General features: G+C 47.4%; 3 protein-coding genes across 7 annotated transcripts in view; 2 read left to right on the plus strand and 1 right to left on the minus strand.

Moving 5' to 3' along the window:
- Positions 1–479: 479 nt before the first annotated feature.
- On the minus strand, positions 480–7,475 carry RPP38 (ribonuclease P/MRP subunit p38). 4 transcript variants are annotated; one of them, XM_021943081.2, is made up of 3 exons: positions 7,251–7,475; positions 2,390–2,499; positions 480–1,429 (listed from the first exon to the last, which is right to left on the minus strand). In XM_021943081.2, the coding sequence occupies exon 3, from the start codon at positions 1,417–1,419 to the stop codon at positions 571–573; it is 849 nt and encodes a 282-aa protein (XP_021798773.1). In that variant the 5' UTR covers positions 1,420–1,429; positions 2,390–2,499; positions 7,251–7,475; the 3' UTR covers positions 480–570. The 4 variants fall into 4 exon arrangements, with proteins under 4 accessions (XP_021798773.1, XP_021798772.1, XP_021798775.1 ...); XM_021943080.2 differs by having other exon boundaries at positions 6,907–7,380; XM_021943083.2 differs by lacking the exon at positions 2,390–2,499 and having other exon boundaries at positions 7,251–7,457.
- On the plus strand, positions 7,475–8,293 carry RPP38-DT. The gene is given in 5 exon segments (XM_031652477.1): positions 7,475–7,563; positions 7,785–7,896; positions 7,898–7,928; positions 7,930–8,229; positions 8,231–8,293. Coding segments are annotated over 4 exon segments (465 nt in total). The 5' UTR covers positions 7,475–7,563; positions 7,785–7,825.
- Positions 8,294–16,190: 7,897 nt separating this feature from the next.
- LOC116268562 (acyl-CoA-binding domain-containing protein 7) overlaps positions 16,191–22,175 on the plus strand; it is a 66,151-nt gene continuing 60,166 nt past the window's right edge. The window contains exon 1 of one of the 2 annotated variants that reach the window (XM_031652479.1): positions 16,191–16,539. In XM_031652479.1, the coding sequence (XP_031508339.1) occupies positions 16,528–16,539 (12 nt within the window). In that variant the 5' untranslated portion in view covers positions 16,191–16,527. The remainder of the gene's footprint in view (positions 16,540–22,175) is intronic. The other variant, XM_031652480.1, reaches the window with a different exon arrangement.

Here is a 22,175-nt window from a genome sequence, read left to right on the forward strand (position 1 = left end):
ACTCCTGCCTGGGTGACAGAGTAAGACTCTGTTTAATAAAAAAAAAAAAGGCCAGGCACCGTGACTCACAGCTGTAATCCCAGCACTTTGGGAGGCTGAGGTGGGCAAATCACGAGGTCAAGAGATGGAAACCATCCTGGCCAACATGGTACTACTAAAAATACAAAAATTAGCTGGGCATGGTAGTGCACACCTGTAGTCCCAGCTACTCGGGAGGCTGAGGCAGGAGAATTGCCCAAACCTGGGAGGCAGAGATTGCAGTGAGCCGAGACCGCACCATTGCACTCCAGCCTGGACAAGAGTGAAACTCTGTCTCAAAAAAAGAAAAGGAAGAAGTCAATTTAAATACGCATGAACACTAGTTTCAATAAACTTCTGTTTGGGTATTCCTATTTTTGAATATTTCCTGCACTTAATATCTGTGCCATAGTTACAAAGAGTCTTACACATTTGAATATTACCAAACAGGACTGTATGAATCTATGTAAATATAACTCATTTTATTAGTTGTAAGGCTTCTTCACAAGGTGTGCTTTCACAAACAGTATGACATGGCAAGTTTATGCAAGATTACTTTGGAGTAGCTTTTTTACTTTTGGGTGGTTTCCTTTTCTTATTAGGGTTTGGAATCAGTTTCTTGATTTTAAGGGGTTGTAATGTTACAGAAGCCTGCTGACCGTCAGCAAGCTTTCTCTTAGGTTTTGAGAGATCTTCAAATGAAGTGTCCAGAAGCTCTTTGTCTTGGCTTTCCAGAGGTTCAGTCTCTAAACTTTCCCCAGAATCTTCAGTTCTGTCTTGAAGCCATGGTACACTTAAACTGGGGACTCTGGGGATGATGGCTCTTACCTCGTCCACAAAGTCAGTGGTGTTCTTTTTGAAGCCCAAGGCTAGAACACATTTTAAGCCAATGACGGGGGCGATTCTCTCACTGAGCCGGGGGACCTGACAGGCAGGGACGGTTCTGCTGAGGCTTAACTGAATCAGGTGTGAGGTGATAATGGCAGGCTTGACTGATTTACACACCAGAACTAACAGCAGTTCACTCCTTTCCAGGGCTCTGGTAACTTCGTTAACGCCAATGGCAAGCTGCTTCCTGATGTGTGCAGGCGTCCACCCTGACACTTGCTGCTTAGCGTCTGTTTTCTCCTTCAGATCCTCACTAATATCAACAGCATTGCTGCATTTCTCTCTGCTTTCTTTTTTCAGAAAAGGGGTTTTGTTCTTTTTCTTCCTATCTTCAATCTTCTGAAGTCCAATAGCTTTAAGCCTGTCCTCAAGCGTCTGTAGGATGAAGTGCATATCCTCGCTCTCCAGAGGGCTCCAGCAGATGGTGTATGGGTTGTTCAACGATGTCTTCACAACCAGAGGTCTCGTCTTACGGACAGATCCCCGCCCCGGTGCTTGAGGAGCTGCAGCCATTTTTAAAATCCTTCCAAGAAGCAAAATGACAACAGAAAAAATTCATGTTAGTGACAATTGCATAACTTAAGAGTATCTTGGTTGTACTCTCTCTTTTTTTTTTTTTGAGACAGAATTTCACTTTTGTTGCCCAGGCTGGAGTGCAATGGCACAATCTCGGCTCATTGCAACCTCCACCTCCTGGGTTCAAGCGATTCTCCTGCCTCAGCCTCCCGAGTATCTGGGATTACAGGCACCCGCCACCAAGCCCAGCTAATTTTTCTATTTTTTTAGTAGAGACGGGGTTTCACCATGTTGCCCAGCTGGTCTCAAACTCCTGACCTCAGGTGATCCACCCGCCTCGGCCTCCCAAAGTGCTGGGATTACAGCCGTGAGCCACTGCGCCCAGCCTGTATTCTGATTCTTGATAAGCTAGAGCAAGCCTCATTATATAAGTCCAATTAGGTGAGCATACACTTGTCTTCTTTTTAAAGATTAAGTAATTTTATTTTTCCCCATTTCTTACCCCATTTTAAATGCTCTACTGGGGCCCTTTAAAAAAACTCAGGACAATGGATGACGAGGGTTTAATTTTCCCCATTTTTTTATATGACTTTGTCTTTATTCCTATACAAGCAATATGTGAAAGTTTTCATTATTGCAATCGTAGTACAATTCCATTTGTCTATTTCATTTATTAAAAATATGCTGTTTCTACTTGTTCATAATTAACCTTTTAGTGACTGTATGGTATTAATCTTATAACTTGTTACTGTTTTCCAAAATGCTGTCTAGTTGGGCTTCCATTCATTCATTCAACAAATATTCTAGGCCTGGCACAGTGGCTCATGCCTTCAGTCTCAGAATTTTGGGAGGCTGCGGTGGACAGATCACTTCAGCCCATGAGTTCGAGACCACTCTGAGCAACATGGAGAAACCCTCTACAAAAAAAAAAAAATAAATACATAAATTAGCTAAGTGTGAGGCATACCTGTAGTCCCAGCTACTTGGGAGGCTGAGGTGGGAGGATCACTCGAGCCCAGGAGGTCAAGGCTGCAGTGAACATGATCGTGCGGTGCCCAGTAACACATCTGACCCTATCTGCAAAAAAAAAAAAAAAAGATCTGAGCATCTCCAGTGTGCAAGTGGCGTTCTAGGTCCTGGGGCTCACGGTAAACAATGTCCACCCACGTAGAGCGCACAATCTGCAAGGACTCTGGTGACCTCTGCCATTCAAAACCAATCAGGTGTGGTATTTTAAAGAACTGAACAGTCATCTCATGATTAAGACTTCAAATAATTCTGTCATGTCCATGTTTGTAAGTCTCCCTACCTCCCAGGGCCCTAAATTTCTTGAATATCCTTCCTACAGTACTTGATATGTATGCAGGCATACACTCCCCTTTCTTTTTTCATGTTTTGAGACAGAGTTTCGCTTTCGTTGCCCAGGCTGTAGTACAATGGCACGATCTCGGCTTATTGCAACCTCTGCCTCTCAGGTTCAAGTGATTCTCCTGCCACAGCCTCCAGAGTAGCTGGGATTACAGGCGCCCAACACCATGCCTGGCTACTTTTTGTAATTTTAGTAGAGACGGGGTTTCACTATGTTGGTCAGGCTGGTCTCGAACTCCTGACCTCAGGAGATCTACCCACCTCAGCCTCCCAGAGTGCTGGCATTACAAGTGTGAGCCACCACTCCCGGCCATTCCTCCTTTTTAGGGGGGCCCCAAGCCGACTTTTCTGGCTGGCAATTTCATGAAGACTAGGGAAATGTAATGAAATTTAAAGATATTAATCCATTGAGGAAAAATGAGAAGGATGCTTAATGGGGAAAATATTATAAACTACTGGTCCAGAGGGCATATCCTGTTTATCCTTCCCAGAGGCAAATACACATTCCTTTCTCTTCCCTGTTTTCTTCCCTTCCTTCCTGGGGCTCAGTTAGAATCACAGGGACCCACCTGGCAAAACTAAAGGAAGTTACGTCCTTTCCATTTATACTTCCATTTACTAGGCTGGTAGCTGATGTTGAAGGCAAGTGTGCCTCAGTAGTGTATCGCTGTATAAAGCACTCTCTCCATGGATTATTTGCTTCTCACAGCATTCCTATAGAATTCCCCAATGAGTGCATTAGGAAACTGACTCACTGCCCGGAGTCACAACTAGTTTTCCAAATCCCAAGTTTTCTGTTCTTTCAATCCTTGCTACACCTCAAAAATAACCTGTGGCTTCTTAAAACAGGCAGATGGTTGGTCCTCAACCCAGATCTACTGAATTGGAATCTTCAGGAATAAGACCTGGGCATCTGTGCTTATAAAAAGCTGCCCTAGGCCGGGTGCAGTGGCTCATGCCAGTAACCAAAGCATTTTGGGAGCCCGAGGCAGGTCGATCACAAGGTCAGGAGTTTGAGACCAGCCTGGCCAATATGTTGAAATCCCATCTCTACTAAAAAATACAAAAAAATTAGCCAGGCATGGTGGTGCCTGCCAGTAATCCCAGCTACTCGGGAGGTTGAGGCAGAATTTCTTGAACCCAGGAGGCAGAGGTTGCAGTGGGCTGAGATCGTGCCACTGCACTCCAGCCTGGGCGACAGTAAGACTCCATATCAAAATAAATAAATAAATAAATGCCCCCGTGAATCTGATTCAGAACCGCAATCAGGAACCACTGGTGTAGGACGGGGTGCTTCCACGCTGGACAGCCCCGAGGAAGGGCCCCCTGAGCGCTATTGGTCTCTGATACTCTTCCCAGACACCTTCCCACAGAAAACCCAAATTCAGCTCCTTGGGGTGAGAGATCACACCCTGGTCGTCTCGGTACTGCCCACTGCTGGAGACTTCTGGGGCCTAAGCTGCTTCCTTCACAGTGGCCACACTGCCCCCTGACCCCATTATCTCTATGCTCCCCAGAGCTCAGGGAATCAGGAAGAAAAGTGGCTCATCCAGATGCAATGCAGTGACTGCGAGGGGCTGGCATCAGGTTCAAAGTGGTCAGGAAGAGGGAAATAAGTGACAGAGGGGTGAAACAAATAGGATGGAACAGAGCTCTTGGCAACTGCAAGTCAGATCATGTCTCCCCATCCAAACACCACAGAGTAAATACTTAAAACCATGCTCCGGAGGGATCACAAAACAGGCTATAAACTTCTCCCGCCTGCAGAATCTGCTAGGGAGGTAAAGAGAGCCAAGTAGTTTGGATAAGCATAATCTCATGCAATATAATCCAGAAACAAAATACTGACTGGTAAGATTTTATAGCTTTAGAGAAAGGGAGAAAAATAAGGCTTTGCTGAGGTCCTTTTAGAGCTGTGTCTCAAGAGGCCTCTGCTGCCTATAGATCAAGGGCAAACACTTTTTACTAGACAGTCTTGCCCTGTCACCTGGCTGTAATGCAGTTGTTTGATCATGGCTCACTGCAGCCTTGAACTCTTGGATTCAAGCAATCCTCCCACCTCAGCCTCCTGCTAAGTAGCTGGGATTATAGGCGCACACCACCAAGCCCAGAAAAGTTTTTTAATTTTTAAATTTTCTGTATAGGCTGGGCACGGTGGCTCACGCCTGTAATCCCAGCACTTTGAGAGGCCAAGCTGGACGGATCACTTGAGGTCAGGCGTTCGAGACCAGCCTGGCAAATACGGTGAAACCCGGTCTACACTAAAAATACAAAAATTAGCCAGGTGTGGTGATGTGCAACTGTAATCCCAGCTACTTGGGTGGCTGAGGTATGAGAATCGCTTGAACCCAAGAGGCAGAGGCTGCAGTGAGCCGAAATTGCACCACGGCACTCCAGCCTGGACAACGGGGTAAGATTCTGTCTCAAAAAAAAAAAACAACTCCGTAGAGACAGGGTCTTGCTTTGTTGCCCAGGCTGGTTTTCAACTCCCAGGCTCAGGCAATCCCCCAGCCTCGGCCTCCCAAAGTGCTGGGCTGCAGGCATGAGCTATCATGCCCCACCCAAACTCTAATGTGACATAAAAGGCCCTCCAATCTCCAGTCTCAATCTCCCACCAGCCTCTTTCTCCTTAAGCTCCACCAAGCACAAGACCTCAACACCGAACCACATACTATTTAATGAGGCCAGCATTTTCCCACCTTCAAATCTATATACATTAGTCCCTCTGCCTGGAATACCACTCCCACCCTCAGCCGCAGGCACCACCTTTCTGGATTATCCAGGATGTGCCAGGCCATAAGTATTTTTTGTCGCAGACCTCAGTGAGCTTAGAGTCCACAAGGAAAAAATATTACCAGGTAATTATACAATAAAGCCTGATGCACATGAAGGTCAGGGAACTACAGGATACTTAGGGAATATCCAGCAAAGGCCTAGCTTAGTTGAGGGGGTAGGAAAAAGCAGTCCTCATAGAGGAACTGCTTTTTTTTTCCCCCCCTTTTGAGACGGAGTCTCATTCTGTCGCCAGGCTGAAGTGCAGTGGCACAATATCGGCTTACTGCATCCTCCGCCTGCCTCCCGGGCTCAAGCGATTCTCCTGCCTCAGCCTCCCGAGTAGCTGGGACTACAGTACAGGCGCGCTTCACCATGTCCGGCTAATTTTCGTATTTTTAGTAGAGATGGGGTTTCATCATGTTGGCTAGGATGGTCTCGATCTCCTGACCTTGTGATCCAACCACCTCGGCCTCCCAAAGTGCTGGGACTACAGGCGTGAGCACTTAGTCTGGGACTAAGAGGCGCCCGGCCGGACCTCTTAACCTACCTCTAAACAATGCCAACCAAAGGGAGTATGGAGTAAAGAAAGGTATCTCAGCATTAAAAGAAAGAAGTTGGCTGGCAAGGTGGCTCACGCCTGTAATCCCAGCACTCTGGGAGGCCCAGGCGGGCGGATCACTTAAGGCCAGGAGATCGAGACCAGCCTGACCAACATGGTAACCCGTCTCTACTAAAAATACGAAAATCAGCCGGGCGTTGTGGCGCGCGCCTGTAGTCCCAGCTACTCGGGAGGCTGAGGCAGAAGAATCGCTTGAACCCAGCAGGAGGAGGTTGCAGTGGGCCAGGATCGCGCCACTGCACTCCAGCCTGGGCGACTGCTATGTCTCAAAAAAAAAAAAAAAAAAAAAAAAAAGCAAGTTCCAATAAGTTCAATGTGGCTGGGGCAGAGATGCTAGAGAAAGCAGTGAGAAACTAGGAAAGGTGGGTAAGGACCAGATAATGAAGACCTTTGCAGGCCTTCCAGTGTGAAGCAACTTTAACGTCTAAAGCAGAGGCGTCATGATTAGAAAGACGTTATAGATCTTTGTGGATCTGGGCAAAGGAAGAATCCTTGAGCAGCAAACACGCCTCCGGAGTCGTCCAGGTTAGAAATGGCGGTGGCCTACACTAGAGACACCGCAGAAAGGACTGGAGAGAAATACATGTTAGTTGGAAAAGAAGGTAGAATCTCCCGACACAGTAGTGACCAGCTGGGAGTAAAGGTGAGAAGGGTATCGGTGGTGACTTCCGGTTTCTGGATCCCGCCGGTAGCCGAGGGGCGACGGCCGACCCAAAGCTCACCTCCCCACTGCATGCCGCCCCTGGATCGGTCCGTGTCTCCTTGGAGACCGTGGAGAACAGAACGGCCGGCGTGCGGTTTTCGCTTTGCACTCCTGGTGCCCAGCCGGCGCTGCAATCCAGCAGAGGAGCCCGAGGAGAGGCGCGGAAGCTCTGGGTGCACACGCCTGGCCCGGGACTTGGTAGCCCGACCGAGAGGGCGGCGGGTTCCGCGGCCACGCAAGAGGCGTCGGGGAAGCAGCGGAAGCCTTGCGTGCGCGCGGGCTTCGGCCTCCAGATTCCGTGGAGTCCCGGGCCCGATCCCCCCGGGGCTGGCCTCCTGCCCTACGTGGGCCCCGCGCGCCCACCTGGAACTCACGATGGCGGATCCGCCTTCACCTGAGGGTTACAGCACCGGCTCCAAGTGCGCCTGCGCCGCGCATGCGCAGAGCGCTCGCCTCGCGGCTTCGCCTCCCAGACGCGACGGGGCGGAGCGGAAGCGCTAGGAGCACAGCAGGTTTCGTTATCCTGTGTTAGGTCACTCCAGAAAGGGGAAAGCAGCCCACAGCGTCGCGCGGCCCGGAAACAACACAACGAGGCCCCATCTTTTAGATTCGAGTTTAGGCCCCGGGGTGGAGGCTCCGGACCGGGCCCCCTACAGCGGCAGTGCGCAGGCGCGAGGTCTGTATCGCGAGACCATAAAGTTGCCCGGGTAACCAGATGCTCAGGGCTTGGACCTTCTAGTTGTTCGGAGGCCAGCCTACCGCCAGTGGTATCCCAAGGGCAGGCTCTCTCCGGGCGTCTGTGCTCCCCTCTCCCTTATAACCCAGTTTCTACCTTTCAGTGCCTGGGAGTCTTAGCCCTCTATCTCTATTCGCTTTTCTGTATTTGCTTTGCCTCAGGGACGCACAACCCCAGCCCCTGTCCCAGTGAACCCGTCGCCATGGAATCCCTGCAGACTCCCCAGCACCACGAAAATCAAGATAAAAGGGAGAAGGAGTGTGGGATAAAACATGCCTATGGGCAATAATGCAAGGAATCTTGAGCCCCGAAAAGAGAAAGGCTATAGGAGTTGCCTTGAGTTCAGCAACAGCTGCGCGGAATATCCTGTCCGGTGTACACTGTGGCTGCTCCAAGCAATGGAGACTAAAGTTACCATCGGAGTCGCTGCAACGTCAGGGACAAGTGATGAAGCAGCCTAATAACATTTTAAAACTCAGGAATCTGGATCCGTTGATCTACCCTTGGCCAGAACTTAGAAGACGGCAGGTTGCTTCTGACCTAATGAGCCCCCTCCTCCTCCCCGGTTTTTCCGGCCTCACTTGGGCCCCCTTCCTTTTCCTCTTCTACATATCTGCCTCCTTTTCTCATTCTCTTCACTGTTCGTTTTGTTTCCTATTTTCTGGTATAGTTTCTGTGCTTTATTTATTATTATTATTTTTTGAGACAGAGTTTCGCCCTCGTGTCCCAGGCTGGAGTGCAATAGCGTGATCCTGGCTCACTCCAACCACCGCCTCACGGGTTCAAGCGATTCTCCTGCCTCAGCCTCCTGAGTAGCTGGGATTACAGGCACGGGCCACCAGCCCAGCTAATTTTTGTATTTTTAGTAGAGACAGTGTTTCACCATGTTAGTCAGGCTGGTCTCGAACTCCTGACCTCAGGTGATCCGCCTGCCTCGGCCTTCCAAAGTGCTGGGATTACAGGCTTGAACCATGGTGCCCAGCCTCTATGATTTCAATTTTCATGTTTAAGTACCTGTGTAGAACCTAACTGTCCATAAAGCAAACACACAAAGAAGATTTGGCTTTCCGTCAGAGATCATTGGAGGTTACACAGGGTAAAGTGCAATGTGATTTTTATCGGAGTTAGTAAGATTAAAAAGAGATGACAGTGAGTTTGTAAGAACAGGTTTGTGTTTCATCAAATGAATTGTGTGAGTTCGCTATGATGAACTGCAAGCAGCTTGCATGTCCAAAAACAAATAGAGACACACGGGTCTAATTAAAATGCTAAAGTAATAGGAAGGAGACATCCATACGTTTTTGTCCCCCTAAGGTTCCAGATTTATAGTTTGAACATCATCTCAGCTTACATTTTCTCTATGGAAAACATCAGCCATTACATTACTTGGCTTTGGGTTGAAATCCTAACTTCAACTGAAGATCTTATGACCTAGTCAAGTTTATTAACCTCCTCTATGAAGTGATAAAAATAGTATCTCTTGTGAGGATTAGAAGAGATGATCCTCTATGCTAAGATGATTATTATGTGCGGAACACATAGTTAAGTGCTTGATAAATTGAACTGTGGTGAATCCAGTCTCAACCATGGCAAAACTAAGTTAATAAAAATGAAACATAACCTCTATTATTTTAGTGCTTGTGTTTTATTTTAAAACTAGCAGTTTAATTTCCACAAGGATTTTGCTAAAATTAACAAGTACATTTCGAAAGTAATTTCTCTCCCTCTTGTATCACACAAACATTACAACCAAAAAGTAACAAACATGCTTCCATGACCCAATCACACCCATTTTTTCTTTAGTGTTCCCTTCTACTTTGTTTCACATATGTGCATGCTTTTACATTAAAATAATACAGATTCAATCTTCTGATTTTCTTCACACATAACACTTTTTCATGTGTCTCAAATTATTACTTTACATATTTGATATCCTATTCTGAAGAATCAGTTTTGTTTTGTTTTTTTTTGAGACAGGATGTTGCTCTGTTGCCCAGGCTAAATGGTACCATCTCAGCTCACTGCAACCTCCTCCCAAGCACAAGTGATCCTCCCACCTCAGCCTCCCGAGTAGCTGGGACTACAGGAGCATGCCACCAAGCCTGGCTAATTTTTGTACTTTTTGTAGAGATGGGGTCTCACCATGTTGCCCAGGCTGGTCTTAGACTCCTGGGCTCAAGTAATGCTCCCACCTCGGCCTCCCAGAGTGCTGGTATTACAGATACGCACCACCAGAACTGGCCAGTTTTACTTTTTAATGACAGTAATGACAGTCCTGTAAAATCTGTTTGGTCTTTGAATATTAGAGCTTTCTTTTTATATTCTAGAATTGGACTACTGTTTGATTTGTATGCTTTCCATTGTTTGACAATGACTTAAGATTCTGAGTGATGGCCGGCTGTGGTGGCTCACACCTGTAATCCCAGCATTTTGGGAGGCTGAGGCAGGAGGATTGCTTGAGCCCAGGAGTTCAAGACCAGCCTAGGCAACATGACAAAACCCCGTATCTACAAAAAAAAAAAAAAAAAAAAAGCTAGGCATGGTGTGTGGCTGTAGTCCCAGCTACTCCTGGGGCTGAGGCTGGAGGATTGCTTGAGCATAGAAAGTGGAGGCTATCGTGAGCTATGATCACATCACTGCACTCCAGCCTGGGCAACATGGTGAGACCCTGTCTCCAAAACAAATAAATACATAAAAAGCTTCTGAGTAATAAATTATATAATTAGCCACCATCTTTTGATGAAATAAGTGAAGGTCCCAACAAGAAAATTTGTCAACAGAAGAATGTAAGGGAATTGACCACCAGATTCTTCTATTCTTTTCCTCCATGATATTCTGACCTTAGCGCTCTCTCGCGCTCTCTCTCTCTCTCTCTCTCTCTGTGTGTGTGTGTGTGTGTGTGTATCATGTATAACAATAGTTGTTAGGTAAACAATTCGTTATTTTCCATCAGTTACTAAGCATGAATTTTAATGATGAGCTGCAAAATGAGTATTGAAAGCTCTATTAATTGGGACTGTATAGTACTCCAATGAATATCTGTGTCCACAGAGACAAGGTGAAGGTGAGGAGTTTCAAGCAGTTAAGCAGTTCTCAGGCCTCACAAAACAGCAAAATCAAGACCAACATGATGTCAGCTCCCTGCATCTCTAATCCCATGGGACAGCATTGCCAGTCTCAGAGGTCGGATGACAGGTGTTATGAGTGGTAGGTCACTCTGTCAAGGAACAAACTGTAAACTTCAGCAAGCAGTTCCAGACTTACACAGAAACCTGTGGCTCTGTCCTAAAGTGAAGCAACTTGTAGGGGGTGCAGAGAAAGGAGAAGATGGAAAGCCCTAGTCTCAACTAAACTAGAGACATAGATGAGAAACACCCTTGTGAGACTCTTCTATAAGATAGGTAAGCCCTGTGGGCAAGGTCATCCTTGAGCTGAACCGGAAGCTCCCTGGCATGGCCTTCTGTGTCCCTACTGCCAGCGTGTCAGTCATGGACCTGACCTGCCATCTGGAAAAATCTGCCAAATAGGATGACATCAGGAAGGTGGTGAAGCAGGCTTTGGAGGGCCCCTCAAGGGCATCCGGGGCTACACCGAGCACCAGGTCATCTCCTCCAACTTCAACAGCGACACCCCCTCTTTCACCTTCGATGCTGGAGCTGGCATTGCCCTCAATGACCACTTTGTCAAACACATTTCCTGATAGGACGATGAGTTTGGCTACAGCAACAGGGTGGTAGAGCTCATATGGCCTCCAAGGAGTAAGACCCCTGGACCACCAGACCCAGTGAGAGCACGAGAGGAAGAGAAAGGCCCTCACTGCTGGAGAGTCCCTGCGCCACTCAGGCCCCACCACACAGAGAATCTCCCCTCCTCACAGTTTCCACGCAGACCGCATGAAGAGGGAGACACCTAGGGAGCCCCACCTTGTCGTGTGCCATCAATAAAGTCTCCTCACTCAATCAAAAAAAAAAAAGGAAACCTTGCTGCCAGGGAAATCCAGGCATTTGTCCAGGACTCAGGGTAGACTGCAGTCAGGCCTTGGCTATGTGGCTATGTGGGGATGTCCAAGGTTATCAGGGGTCTTGGCGGTGCTGTCTTATGAAAATAGGGAAATTTGAAAGACCTTTAATCCTTCCTTTCTATCCCCTTCCTCCCTTTCTTCCCCACCCCTCTTCTTTTCCCATAGGTATGATATTCATTGAATTGCTAGTGTTGAGGATAAAGCAGTGAGCCAGAGTTCTAAAGGAGGAGAAAGGGTAAACAAAGAACGTAAATGATATAAGTTGTCAGATGATTCAAAGTGCTACAGAAAAAAAGCAGGGAAGGCCAGGCGTGGTGGCTCACGCCTGTAATCCCAGCAGTTTGGGAAGCTGAGGCCGGTGGATCACTTGAGGTAAGGAGTTCGAGACCAGCCTGGCCAACATGGTGAAACCTGGTCTCTACTAAAAATACAAAAATTAGCTGGATGTGGTGGCGCACACCTGTAATTCCAGCTACTCAGAAGGCTGAGGTAGGAGAATCACTTGAACCTGGGAGGTGGAGTTTGCGTGAATCGAGATCATGCCACTGTACCCCAGCCTGGGCAATAGAGTGAGACTCTGTCTAAGAAAGAAAGAAAGAGAGAAAGAGAGAGAGAGAAAGAGAAAGAAAGAGAAAGAAAGAGAAAGAAAAAGAAAGAAAGAAAGAAAGAAAGAAAGAAAGAGAAAGAAAGAGAAAGAAAGAAAGAAAGAAAGAAAGAAAGAAAGAAAGAAAGAAAGAAAGAAAGAAAGAAAGAAAGAAAGAAAGAAAGAAAGAAAGAAAGACGAAAAAGCAAGGAAGAAAGAAAGACGAAAAAGCAAGGAAGAGTGGAAGGGGGGTGCTAGGATGGGTGATAAAAGGCCTCCTGAGAGATGACAGATGAGCAAAGACCTAGAGGAGTGGAAGCACTGAGCCAGGCCGACCATGGGAAGATAATTCTGAGGTAGAGACGCGAGAGCAGGAGTGTGATAGGCCTGTTTGAACAGCCGGGAGGCCAAGTGGAGTGGAAACCCTTTGAAGGCAGGTAAGAATGAGAACAGAAGAAAGACGGGAGAGATGGCCAGAGGCTCATAGGCCAGAAGACCAGACTAAAGCTATTTCTTGTCTCAAAGTCTTCCTGGAGGTGTTGCCATGTTGACTGAGTCTTAAGAGTTGGCCTAGTTAAGAAAGTGGGAAAAGAGCCAGGTGTGGTGGCTCACGCCTGTAGTCCCAACACTTTGGGAGGCCAAGGCAGGTGGATCACTTGAGGTCAGGAGTTTGAAACCAGCCTGGCCAACATGGCGAAACCCCATCTCTACTGAAAATACAAAAATTAGCCGGGCACGGTGGCATACGCCTGTAATCCCAGCTACTAGGGAGGCTGAGGCAGGAGAATCACTTGAATCCAGGAGGTGGAGGTTGCAGTGAGCCGAGATCTTACCACTGAACTCCAGCCTGGGTGACAGATTGAGACTCCGTCTCAAAAACAAACGAGAGAGAGAGAGAAGAAAGAAAAAAAGAAAGGAAAGGAAAGGAAGGGAAAGAAAGAGAGAGAGAAAGGAAGGAAGGAAGGAAGAGAAAAGAAAAAAGAAAGGAGGGAGGGAAGGAAGGAAGGGGAAGGAAGGAAGGAAGGAAGGAAGGAAGGAAGGAAGGAAAAGAAAGAAAGAAAAAGAGAGAGGGAGGGAGGGAGGGAAAAGAAAATAAAAGAAGAAAAAGAGTGCTCCAGACAGTGGAGCGGCAACTATCCAACAACCTGGAGAAAGGGAAGTTGAAGTCCTTCAGTTACTCAGGGTGGAGCATCCATGCCTGTGGGAAGGAGCGAGAGATGTGGTTGAAGAGGTCAGCAGGACCTGGTCCATCCTGGAGGACCACATGTATTATTCAGAGAAGGAGAGCTAAATTGTCATTGCAGAGAAGAGAGCAAAACCATGGATGCATCATTCGTGAGGCTTGGGTCCAACCCTACAGCCATTACATCAAAATAGTGGTGGGAAATAGGGATCAGATTGGGGTTTGTGTCTTTTTTCCAGGTAATTGAATGCACTGCCATGGTTAAGAAATGTTCGTCTTGACGGTATTAAAGATTCAATGCAATCCCTATCAGAATCCCAATGGATGTTTTTTTTAAATAGAAAAATAAAAACCTATTCTGAAACTCATGCTATGGTTTTTATTTTATTTTATTTCATTTCATTTTATTTTATTTATTTATTTATTTATTTATTTATTTATTTATTTATTTTTGAGACAAGAGTCTCACTCTGTTGCCCAGGCTGGAGAGCAGTGGCATGATCTTGGCTCACTGCAACCTCTGGCTCCCAGGTTCAAGCAATTCTCCTTGCCCCAACCTCTCAAATAGCTGGGATTACAGGTGCCTGCCAGCATGCCCAGCTAATTTTTGTATTTTTAGAAGAGATTTTTAGAAGAAAAGTTTTTGCCATGTTGGCCAGACTGGTCTCGAACTCCTGACCTCAAATCATCTGTCCACCTCGGCCTCCCAAAGTGCTGGGGTTACAGACATGAGCCACCGTGCCTGGCCCTTTCTTGCGTCTTGAGACAAGACCCACATGACCTGGCAATGAGATGGGGAATGGCAACCCAGGAGAAGAAAATACTTTCAAAAGAGGTCTTAAAAGAACATTCTGGATTTAGAGAATAAAGCAGAAAACAATGTAGCGTCCGTCCCTCCCCTCTTCTGGTTTCTTACAGCGACGATAATTCCAGAATGTCTCAGCTGAAGATATGGAGTGATACTCATACTCAGTGCCGTATTTCCCGCTGAAACACCACGGACCGGGTGCTGCCGGCAGCTAGGACTAGGTTACCAGAGGAAGGCCAGGCTGTGCTGAAGCTGCCGTGAGCCTTAGTACCCCACGGGACCTTTCCCATCGTCTAGGACTTCAAACACAAACAACTGCCCAATAGGTTTTTCTAACATTTTGCTTTTGGTCCTTTACTTGGAAATGCACTGATTTCACCACGAAAATATTTGTGAGGAGAAAAAAAGATTTTCATGAAAAAGCAAATATTTTTAAAATGTAGCTTTATGCAAAAACAAGCTGAAAGGTTGCTTGTTGCATTGTCGTACGCTCAAGCTCAGTCACTTTGCCGTATTGAGTTTCTTTTTTCTCCCAGTCACCCTTCTCCATCAATGCGAAGCGTCGGAAATTAGCTCCTCATATGACCAGCCAATTCGGTTCCAGTCCTTTGGAAATGTAATCCTATTTGGCGTGTCTGCAGACTTGGAGTGACACTGGGTTTGTTTCCCTGGAAAACTGGGTCAAATTGAATAGGCTTTTAGTCCTGTGCCTTTACCATAATTAAAAACGAGTTAGGCTGATTGTAGCATGTGTCCAGAATTTAGGTGTTTTTGCTTTATAAAGAGGAGAAGAGGCGCAAACCACAGGCCACTTTCACTCATGATAAACTGCGCCTAGAGGCAGAGTGGAGGAGACGCATTCATCATCCACGTTTCTAGGAATAATGGACAGGAGAGAAGTATGTATAAAGAAGGAATCCTGTGCTTCGGGAGGCCAAGGTGGGAGGATTGCTTGAGGTCAGGAGTTCAAGACCAGCCTGGGCAACCTCACCTCTCTTGCTCAAGCCTGTAATCCCAGCACTTTGGGAGGCCGAGACGGGCGGATCACGAGGTCAGGAGATCGAGACCATCCTGGCTAACATGGTGAAACCCCGTCTCTACTAAAAAATAAAAAAAATAAAAAATAAAAAAAAAACTAGCCGGGCGAGGTGGCAGCGCCTGTAGTCCCAGCTACTCGGGAGGCTGAGGCAGGAGAATGGCGTAAACCCGGGGGGCGGAGCTTGCAGTGAGCTGAGATCTGGCCACTGCACTCCAGCCCGGGCGACAGAGCGAGACTCCGTCTCAAAAAAAAAAAAAAAATATATATATATATATATTTTAATTTGTACTTTTAATGTATAAAATTTTTAATTTTTAAAATTTTAAATATAAATGTATATATATAAATTTTTAGAGAAAAAATATTATATATATACCTAGCAAGACCCCTCACTTCTGTATAAAATTTTAAATGCATATTTATTTATTTATTTATTTATTTATTTGAGATGGAGTTTCGCACTTGTTGCCCAGGCTGGAGTGCAATGGCGCAATCTCGGCTCACAGCAACCTCCACCTTCCAGGTTCAAGAGATTCTCCTGCCTCAGCCTCCCGAGTAGCTGGGATTACAGGTATGCGCCACCACACCCAGCTAATTTTGTATTTTTAGTGGACACCAGGTTTCTCCATGTTGGTCAGGCTGGTCTCGAACTCCCGACCTCAGGTGATCTGCCGGCCTCAGCCTCCCAAAGTGTTGGGATTACAGGCGTGAGCCACTGCCCCCGGTCAATACATATTTACATATATACATTTTTTAAAAATTAAAGACATTACATATATATTTTAGAGTTGGGGGGGTCTCTCTAGATAAATATGTATATTCTTTTTTTCCTCTTTCTTTTTCTCTCTCTTTCTTTCTTTCTTTCTTTCTTTCTTTCTTTCTTTCTTTCTTTCGTTCTTTCGTTCTTTCGTTCTTTCTTTCTTTCTTTTTTAAGAAGGCATTCCAGGGGAGGCCTGTGCCCTGGGGAGATCTCTCTGGGTTTCCTGCAAAGACCCTCTTGAGAAAGAATAGAAGAGAGAGCCCAGAGCGGGGAGAAACTCATTTAAATTCTCTTCTCTTGGTCTTTCCATTTGCAGCCCGGGCAACCCGGCGCGCTAAGGAGCTCACAGCCCAGCCTCGCCCCCGCGCCCGCGACCAGTGGGAGGCGGCCCGGCCGGGAGCGGGGCCAATGGCAGCGGCTGGCGGAGACGCGGCCCTTTAAGAAGCCGCGGGCGCCCTAGGGGGCAGAGCACCGGATAACAGCTGCAGCAGCAACGCGGCCGCCGCCACCATGGCCCTGCAGGTACCCGGGGCTTGGGGAGGCCACGCGGGAGGGGCGCTCCGCGAGGGGAGTGCTCAAGTGGGGCTCGCGGTGGGCGTGGCGCCCCGGGAGCGGTTGGCGGAGACCCAGGGGACACGCCCACTCCTTCCCCAGCGCCGCAGATGGCGGTGTAGACCGCACCTGTGCCTGCTGACGGCGAGCCGGGGCTCCCAGGGCAACCGTTCTGGACCCCAGGGGCCGGGTGAGCGACCGTGAGCGGAAAAGCAGGCAAGGCACGAGCACGGAGGAGCACGGAGCGGGCCTCCTCTCTCCGTCTCCGAGAGGGAGTCGAGATCACCGGGTCTCATCCCCCGCTCCCTCCCCTTCGCTCGTTGGGACCTCCGGGACCTCTCTTAGTGTCATACTGAGCAGAAGAGATCTGTGAGGCTCCGATTTAAAAATACTGTTTTTTTTTTATGTGAAAAAACATGTTTAAGGGTGGAAAACTTTGGAAAAGACAACAAACATAAACTAATAATTACTGATAATAATCCAATCATAATTCCTTCACCCAGGTGATAACCACTGCTAACATGCTAGGGTAATTCCTAGTATGTCCTAGTATGTTTTTTTCCATGTGTGTATGTGTGTGGCATATATCTACACACATACCTATGATGTTATTGTGTATATACAGTTTTATTCCTACACTTAACACAGTAATATGAGCATTTTCTCATTATTAAATATTCTCAAATGTAATTTTTTTTTTTTTTTTTTTGAGACACAGTCTCACTCTGTTGCCCAGGCTGAGTTTCCATTGGTGGTATCTCAGCCCACCGCAACCTCCGCCTCCCGAGTTCAAGCGATTCTCATATGTCAGCCTCCCGAATAGCTGGGATTACAGGCGTGCGCCGCCACTCCTGGCTATTTTTCTCCATTTTTAGTGGAGTTGGGGTTTCACTGTATTGGCCACACTGGTCTTCAACTCCTGACCTCAAGTGATCCACCCGCCTTGGGCACCCAAAGTGCTGGGATTTCAGGCATGAGCCACCACGCCCGGCCTCTAAAATGTAATCTTTTACACGCACAAATTTTCATAGAACGTGGCTTACTTCTTTAACCATTTCAGTCAGGCAAGACGCTATCCTGGGTAAAGTTATAATACATACTCCAGGGCCATCTGGGTTCAAATTTGTGCCTCACTTCTACTTAGCCTGTGACATAGTTACCCTCTCCCTGCCTCAGTTTCTTTATCTAAAAATGGAGGAGAGATACATTAAATGAGTTATATATATAAAGCATTTAAAACAATGTCTGACATGTGGTAAAAGTCCAATAAGGATAAGCTTGTGGTGGAACATTTAGTTAGTTAGTTTGTTTTGAGACAGGTTCTCACTCTGTCACCTAGGCTGGAGTGCAATGCTGCGATCTCAGCTCACGGCAGCCTTGAACTCCTGGGCTCAAGTAATCCTGCCACTTCAGCCTCCCAAGTAACTGGGACCACAGGCACCTGCCACCACACCTGGCTATTTGTGTGTGCGTGTGTGTGTGTGTGTGTGTGAGAGAGAGAGAGAGAGAGAGAGAGAGAGAGGAGTTTCACTCTTGTTGCCGAGGCTGGAGTGCAATGTCATGATCTTAGCTCACGGCAACCTCCGCCTTCCGGGTTCAAGCGATTCTCTTGCCTCAGCCTCCCCGGAGTAACTGGGATTACAGGCATGCACCACCATGCCCGATTAATTTTGTATTTTTAGTAGAGACTGAATTTCTCCATGTTGGTAGGGTGGTCTTGAACTCCTGACCCCAGGTGATCTGCCACCTCAGCCTCCCAAAATGCTGGGATTACAGGCGTGAGCTATTGTGCCTGACTCAAATATTCTTATGCATGACTTATGTGTTTATACTGAACTCTCCCCAAAATGATCAAAACGTTCTTCTAAAAGTTCCTGAAAGATCTGAAAGGTTCCTTTTTAGCTTAGTACTTTGGTTTTTTGTTGTTGTTTGCTTTTGAAATACTTGCAATGAGGAATTAAGAGTTTAGGGACGTCACAGGAAAGCAGTATGCTAAGGAGTATTAATATCGACCCATGATGTTATCTACTAACAATGCATTTGCATGTTAACAATATTGGAGGAAGATAACTTTTTTCCCGATATGATGTCTCGCTCTGTTGCCCAGGCTGGAGTGCAACCGCATGATCTTGGCTCACTGCAACCTCCTCCTTACAGATTCAAGCAATTCTCCTGCCTCAGCCTCCTAGTAGCAGGGATTACAGGTGCCTGCCGCCACGGCCGGCTAATTTTTGTTTTATTAGTAGAGACAGGGTTTCACCATGTTGGCTAGACTGGTCTTGAACTCCTGACCTCAAGAGATCTACCTGCCTCAGCCTCCCAAAGTGCTGGGATTACAGATGTGAGCTACCACGCCCAGCTGAAAGTAACTTTTAGAAATGACAAGTAATAACTGGCTGACATATTGAAACCTCTTCTGTCTTTATTACCTCACTGGCATGTGCAGGGATCATATTGGTACTAGTGTTCTGCCAAGATGCTCATTGAGTGGAAATTAGAGGAAAGGTGACTAGTTCAGGGTCCCTAGTCTTCTATTTATTTATACAAGAATAAGTAGACTGTCACTGGAGTAGCAAAACAAATGGAATTTCTAATTCAGCTATAGCCTCCTGATTTTATTTGAAAATTTACAATACGTTTCTGTCCTCACCAAAGCATTTAGGAGAGCTGATGTTTATCCTAAATGGACAAATTTCTTTCCTAGATGATGAAGCTAAAAAGCAGACTTCTTCCAGAAGATGTATCTTTTCAAATCTAGGGGACTGATGATTTTAACAATTGGCAAAAAAGACTAACCTCTTCCCCTAGCCCACATTTGTGTGACCTAAGAACCCTGCAGTTCCTTGAGTGTGAGAATTTTTTATCTTCTTAATTGGGTTGCGCGATGGGAAAGAATTGCTTGAGAAGACCTTGTCAACCCCCTATGTGGGATGACCATGTTCTTTGGCTGCAGAAAGTAAAGTCAGATGAGGTGAGTCACCCTCAGAGGCTGTCTTCAGTGAGGCTGAAATGTGAAAGGCAGTTTACACAGCAGCCCGCCTAATCAGCATGGAAGGATGCACCCAGGATGTACCCAGTGTGAGTGATGCTGGCGTAACTTCTACGCCAAAGGTGGGGCGAGGGGCCTCGTGTCAAAAGCATGAACAGGAAGGAGTCCAGGGAGCGGCAGTAGTAGCCTTAAGGCAGTTTGTCTTGCAGAATCTCAAGCTCGGGTGAGATCTCGGGGGAGATCATGCACAAAACATTCAACCAGGATGCTGAGGACCCCTGGCTCCGAAGAAATCAGCTCAGCAGAGGCTGCAGTTCCTGCCAAAGGCAGCAAGTCCACCTCTGCAGCAGCGTAGGATACTGCAAAACTATGATGCCTTTCTCTCGGAATGAGGCAGGAGAATAGGGTCTGGAGGCAGAGAACCTAAGAACCTAAGGCCGATTCACACTGACTTCCTGGAACTAAATCAAAAGGAAAACCCCAACTGTCCACACCTATGTAGTAAAAGGACCCGAGGCTACTCCCTTTGCAACCTCCTCCCCATTCTCTGTGTAGCAGATGGAAAATCGAATGTATCTCTGATTGGTTGCAGAAAGCAACATTTGCATAGGAATGTAACTTTGTAACTTCACTTCAGCCTCTGATTGGTTGCTTTCCCCAACCAATCAGACTGATCGTGAGCCAAGTTTTGATTTGCATAGAAGTGTAACTTTGTAACTTCACTTTAGCCTCTGATTGCAGGCTACTACTTCATTTACATAGGATGCACACCAAGTAACCAATGGGAAACCTCTAGAGGGTATTTAAGCGCAGAAAATTCTGTAACAGGGCTCTTGAGTCCCTGTACTCTGCCTGCTCCCACCCTGTGGAATGTACTTTCGCTTTCAATAAATCTCTGCTTTTGTTGCCTCTTTCTTTCCTTGCTTTGTGCCTTTTCTCCAATTTTTTGTTAAAAATGCCAAGAACTTGGGCACTCTCCACTGGTAACAAGAATGCTTTGGAATTCAATGTTCATAGCTCTATATTTAAAGCTGCATCTCACCTATGATAACTTTCTGATCCCTCTAAAGTCTGCTCACTCATTAACCATCCAACAAGGATGTTCTTAATAGACTCAGACCAGGCTCACGCCACCTGCCAGCAGTCCCTGAGGCCCTGTGGGTGCTGCCAAGGTGATTATTTATTGTTTATTTATTTACGAGTATTCATGCAACCCCACACAGCCTTTATGTTGAACTCCAGTAATTTCTGTCCACACTGCTGGGAGCAGCTTTCCCTGCCCCTCTGCACCCAACAAACGCAGACCTGAACCCCCCAGCACAATCACCATCTCATCTCAGAGACAGCTTTTTCCGTTCCGTACCTTCCCCTCTGCGCTACCTCCAGTGTTCCCAGAGCAACTGCTGCACCTTATTTGCAGCAAGTCCCATGTGACTGCCCTTGCCCTGTTCATTTCCTACCAGGCTATGAGCACCTTCAAGCACACTGCCTTGTGCCTGCCCATTTGCCTGGCAAAGGCCTGATCTATCGGAGGTGTTCAGTAAGTAGGTTTGTTAATTAGTATGAGCTGTGAGATGAGCTCTGGGAGGGCAGAGTCCATTGAATCAAATCAAGAATATTTTGCATTCTTGGCCAGGCATGGTGGCTCACGCCTGTAATCCCAGCACTTTGGGAAGTGGAGGTATGCAGATCACTTGAGTTCAGGAGTTCGAGACTAGCTTGGCCAACATAGCAAAACCCTGTCTTTATTAAAAATACAAAAAAATTAGCCAGGCATGTTGGCGCATGCCTATAATCCTAGCGACTTGGGAGGCTGAGGTGGGAGGATTGCTTGAACCAGGAGGTGGAGGTTGCAGTGAGCCATGGTTGTGCCACTGTACTCTAGCTTGAGCAACAGAGCAAGACTCTATCTCAAAAAAAAAAAAAAAAAAATTATATTCTTAATCATCCTTAACCCTAGTGAGAGGTGACAACGTGCTAGTAGCCCTCGCTCTCGGCACCTCCTCGGCCTCCGCATCCACTCTGGCAGTGCTTGAGGAGCCCTTCAGCCTGCCACGGCACTGTGGGAGCCCCTCTCTGGGCTGTCCCAGGCTGGAGTCGGCTCCCTCTGCTTGCGGGGAACAGTGGAGGGAGAGGCACAGGCGGGAACCAAGGCTGTGAGGTGCTCACAGGCCAGCGGGAGTTCCGGTGGGCGTGGGCGAGGGCTCAGCTGGCCCCACACTCCGAGCGGCTGGCACTGCCGGCCCCAGGCAGTGAGGGGGTTAGCACTTGGGCCTGCAGCTGCAGAGGGTGTGCCAGGTTCCCCAGCAGTGCCAGCCCACCAGCACTGCGCTCAAGTTGTCGCTGGGCCTCAGCTGCTGCCCCGTGAGGCAGGGCTTGGGACCTGCAGCCCGCCATGCCTGAGCTTCCCGGCGGCCATGGGCTCCTGCTGGGCCCGAGCCTCCTCGACGAGCGCCGCCCCCTGCTCCACAGCACCTGGTCCCATCCACCGCAAGGGCTGAGGAGTGCAGGCACGGCTCGGGACTGGCCAGTAGCTCCACCTGCAGCCCCCATGGTGGATCCACTAGGTGAAGCCAACTGGGCTGTTGAGTCTGGTGGCGACTTGGAAAGCTTTTGT

The sequence above is a fragment of the Papio anubis genome, chromosome 11 (genome assembly GCF_008728515.1).
Source record: "Papio anubis isolate 15944 chromosome 11, Panubis1.0, whole genome shotgun sequence".
NCBI classification, from domain to species: domain Eukaryota; kingdom Metazoa; phylum Chordata; class Mammalia; order Primates; family Cercopithecidae; genus Papio; species Papio anubis.

Coding starts and splice junctions, on each gene's coding strand:
- RPP38 (XM_021943081.2), bottom strand. CDS start 1,419: ATGGCTGCAGCTCCTCAAGCACCGGGGCGGGGATCTGTCCGTAAGACG.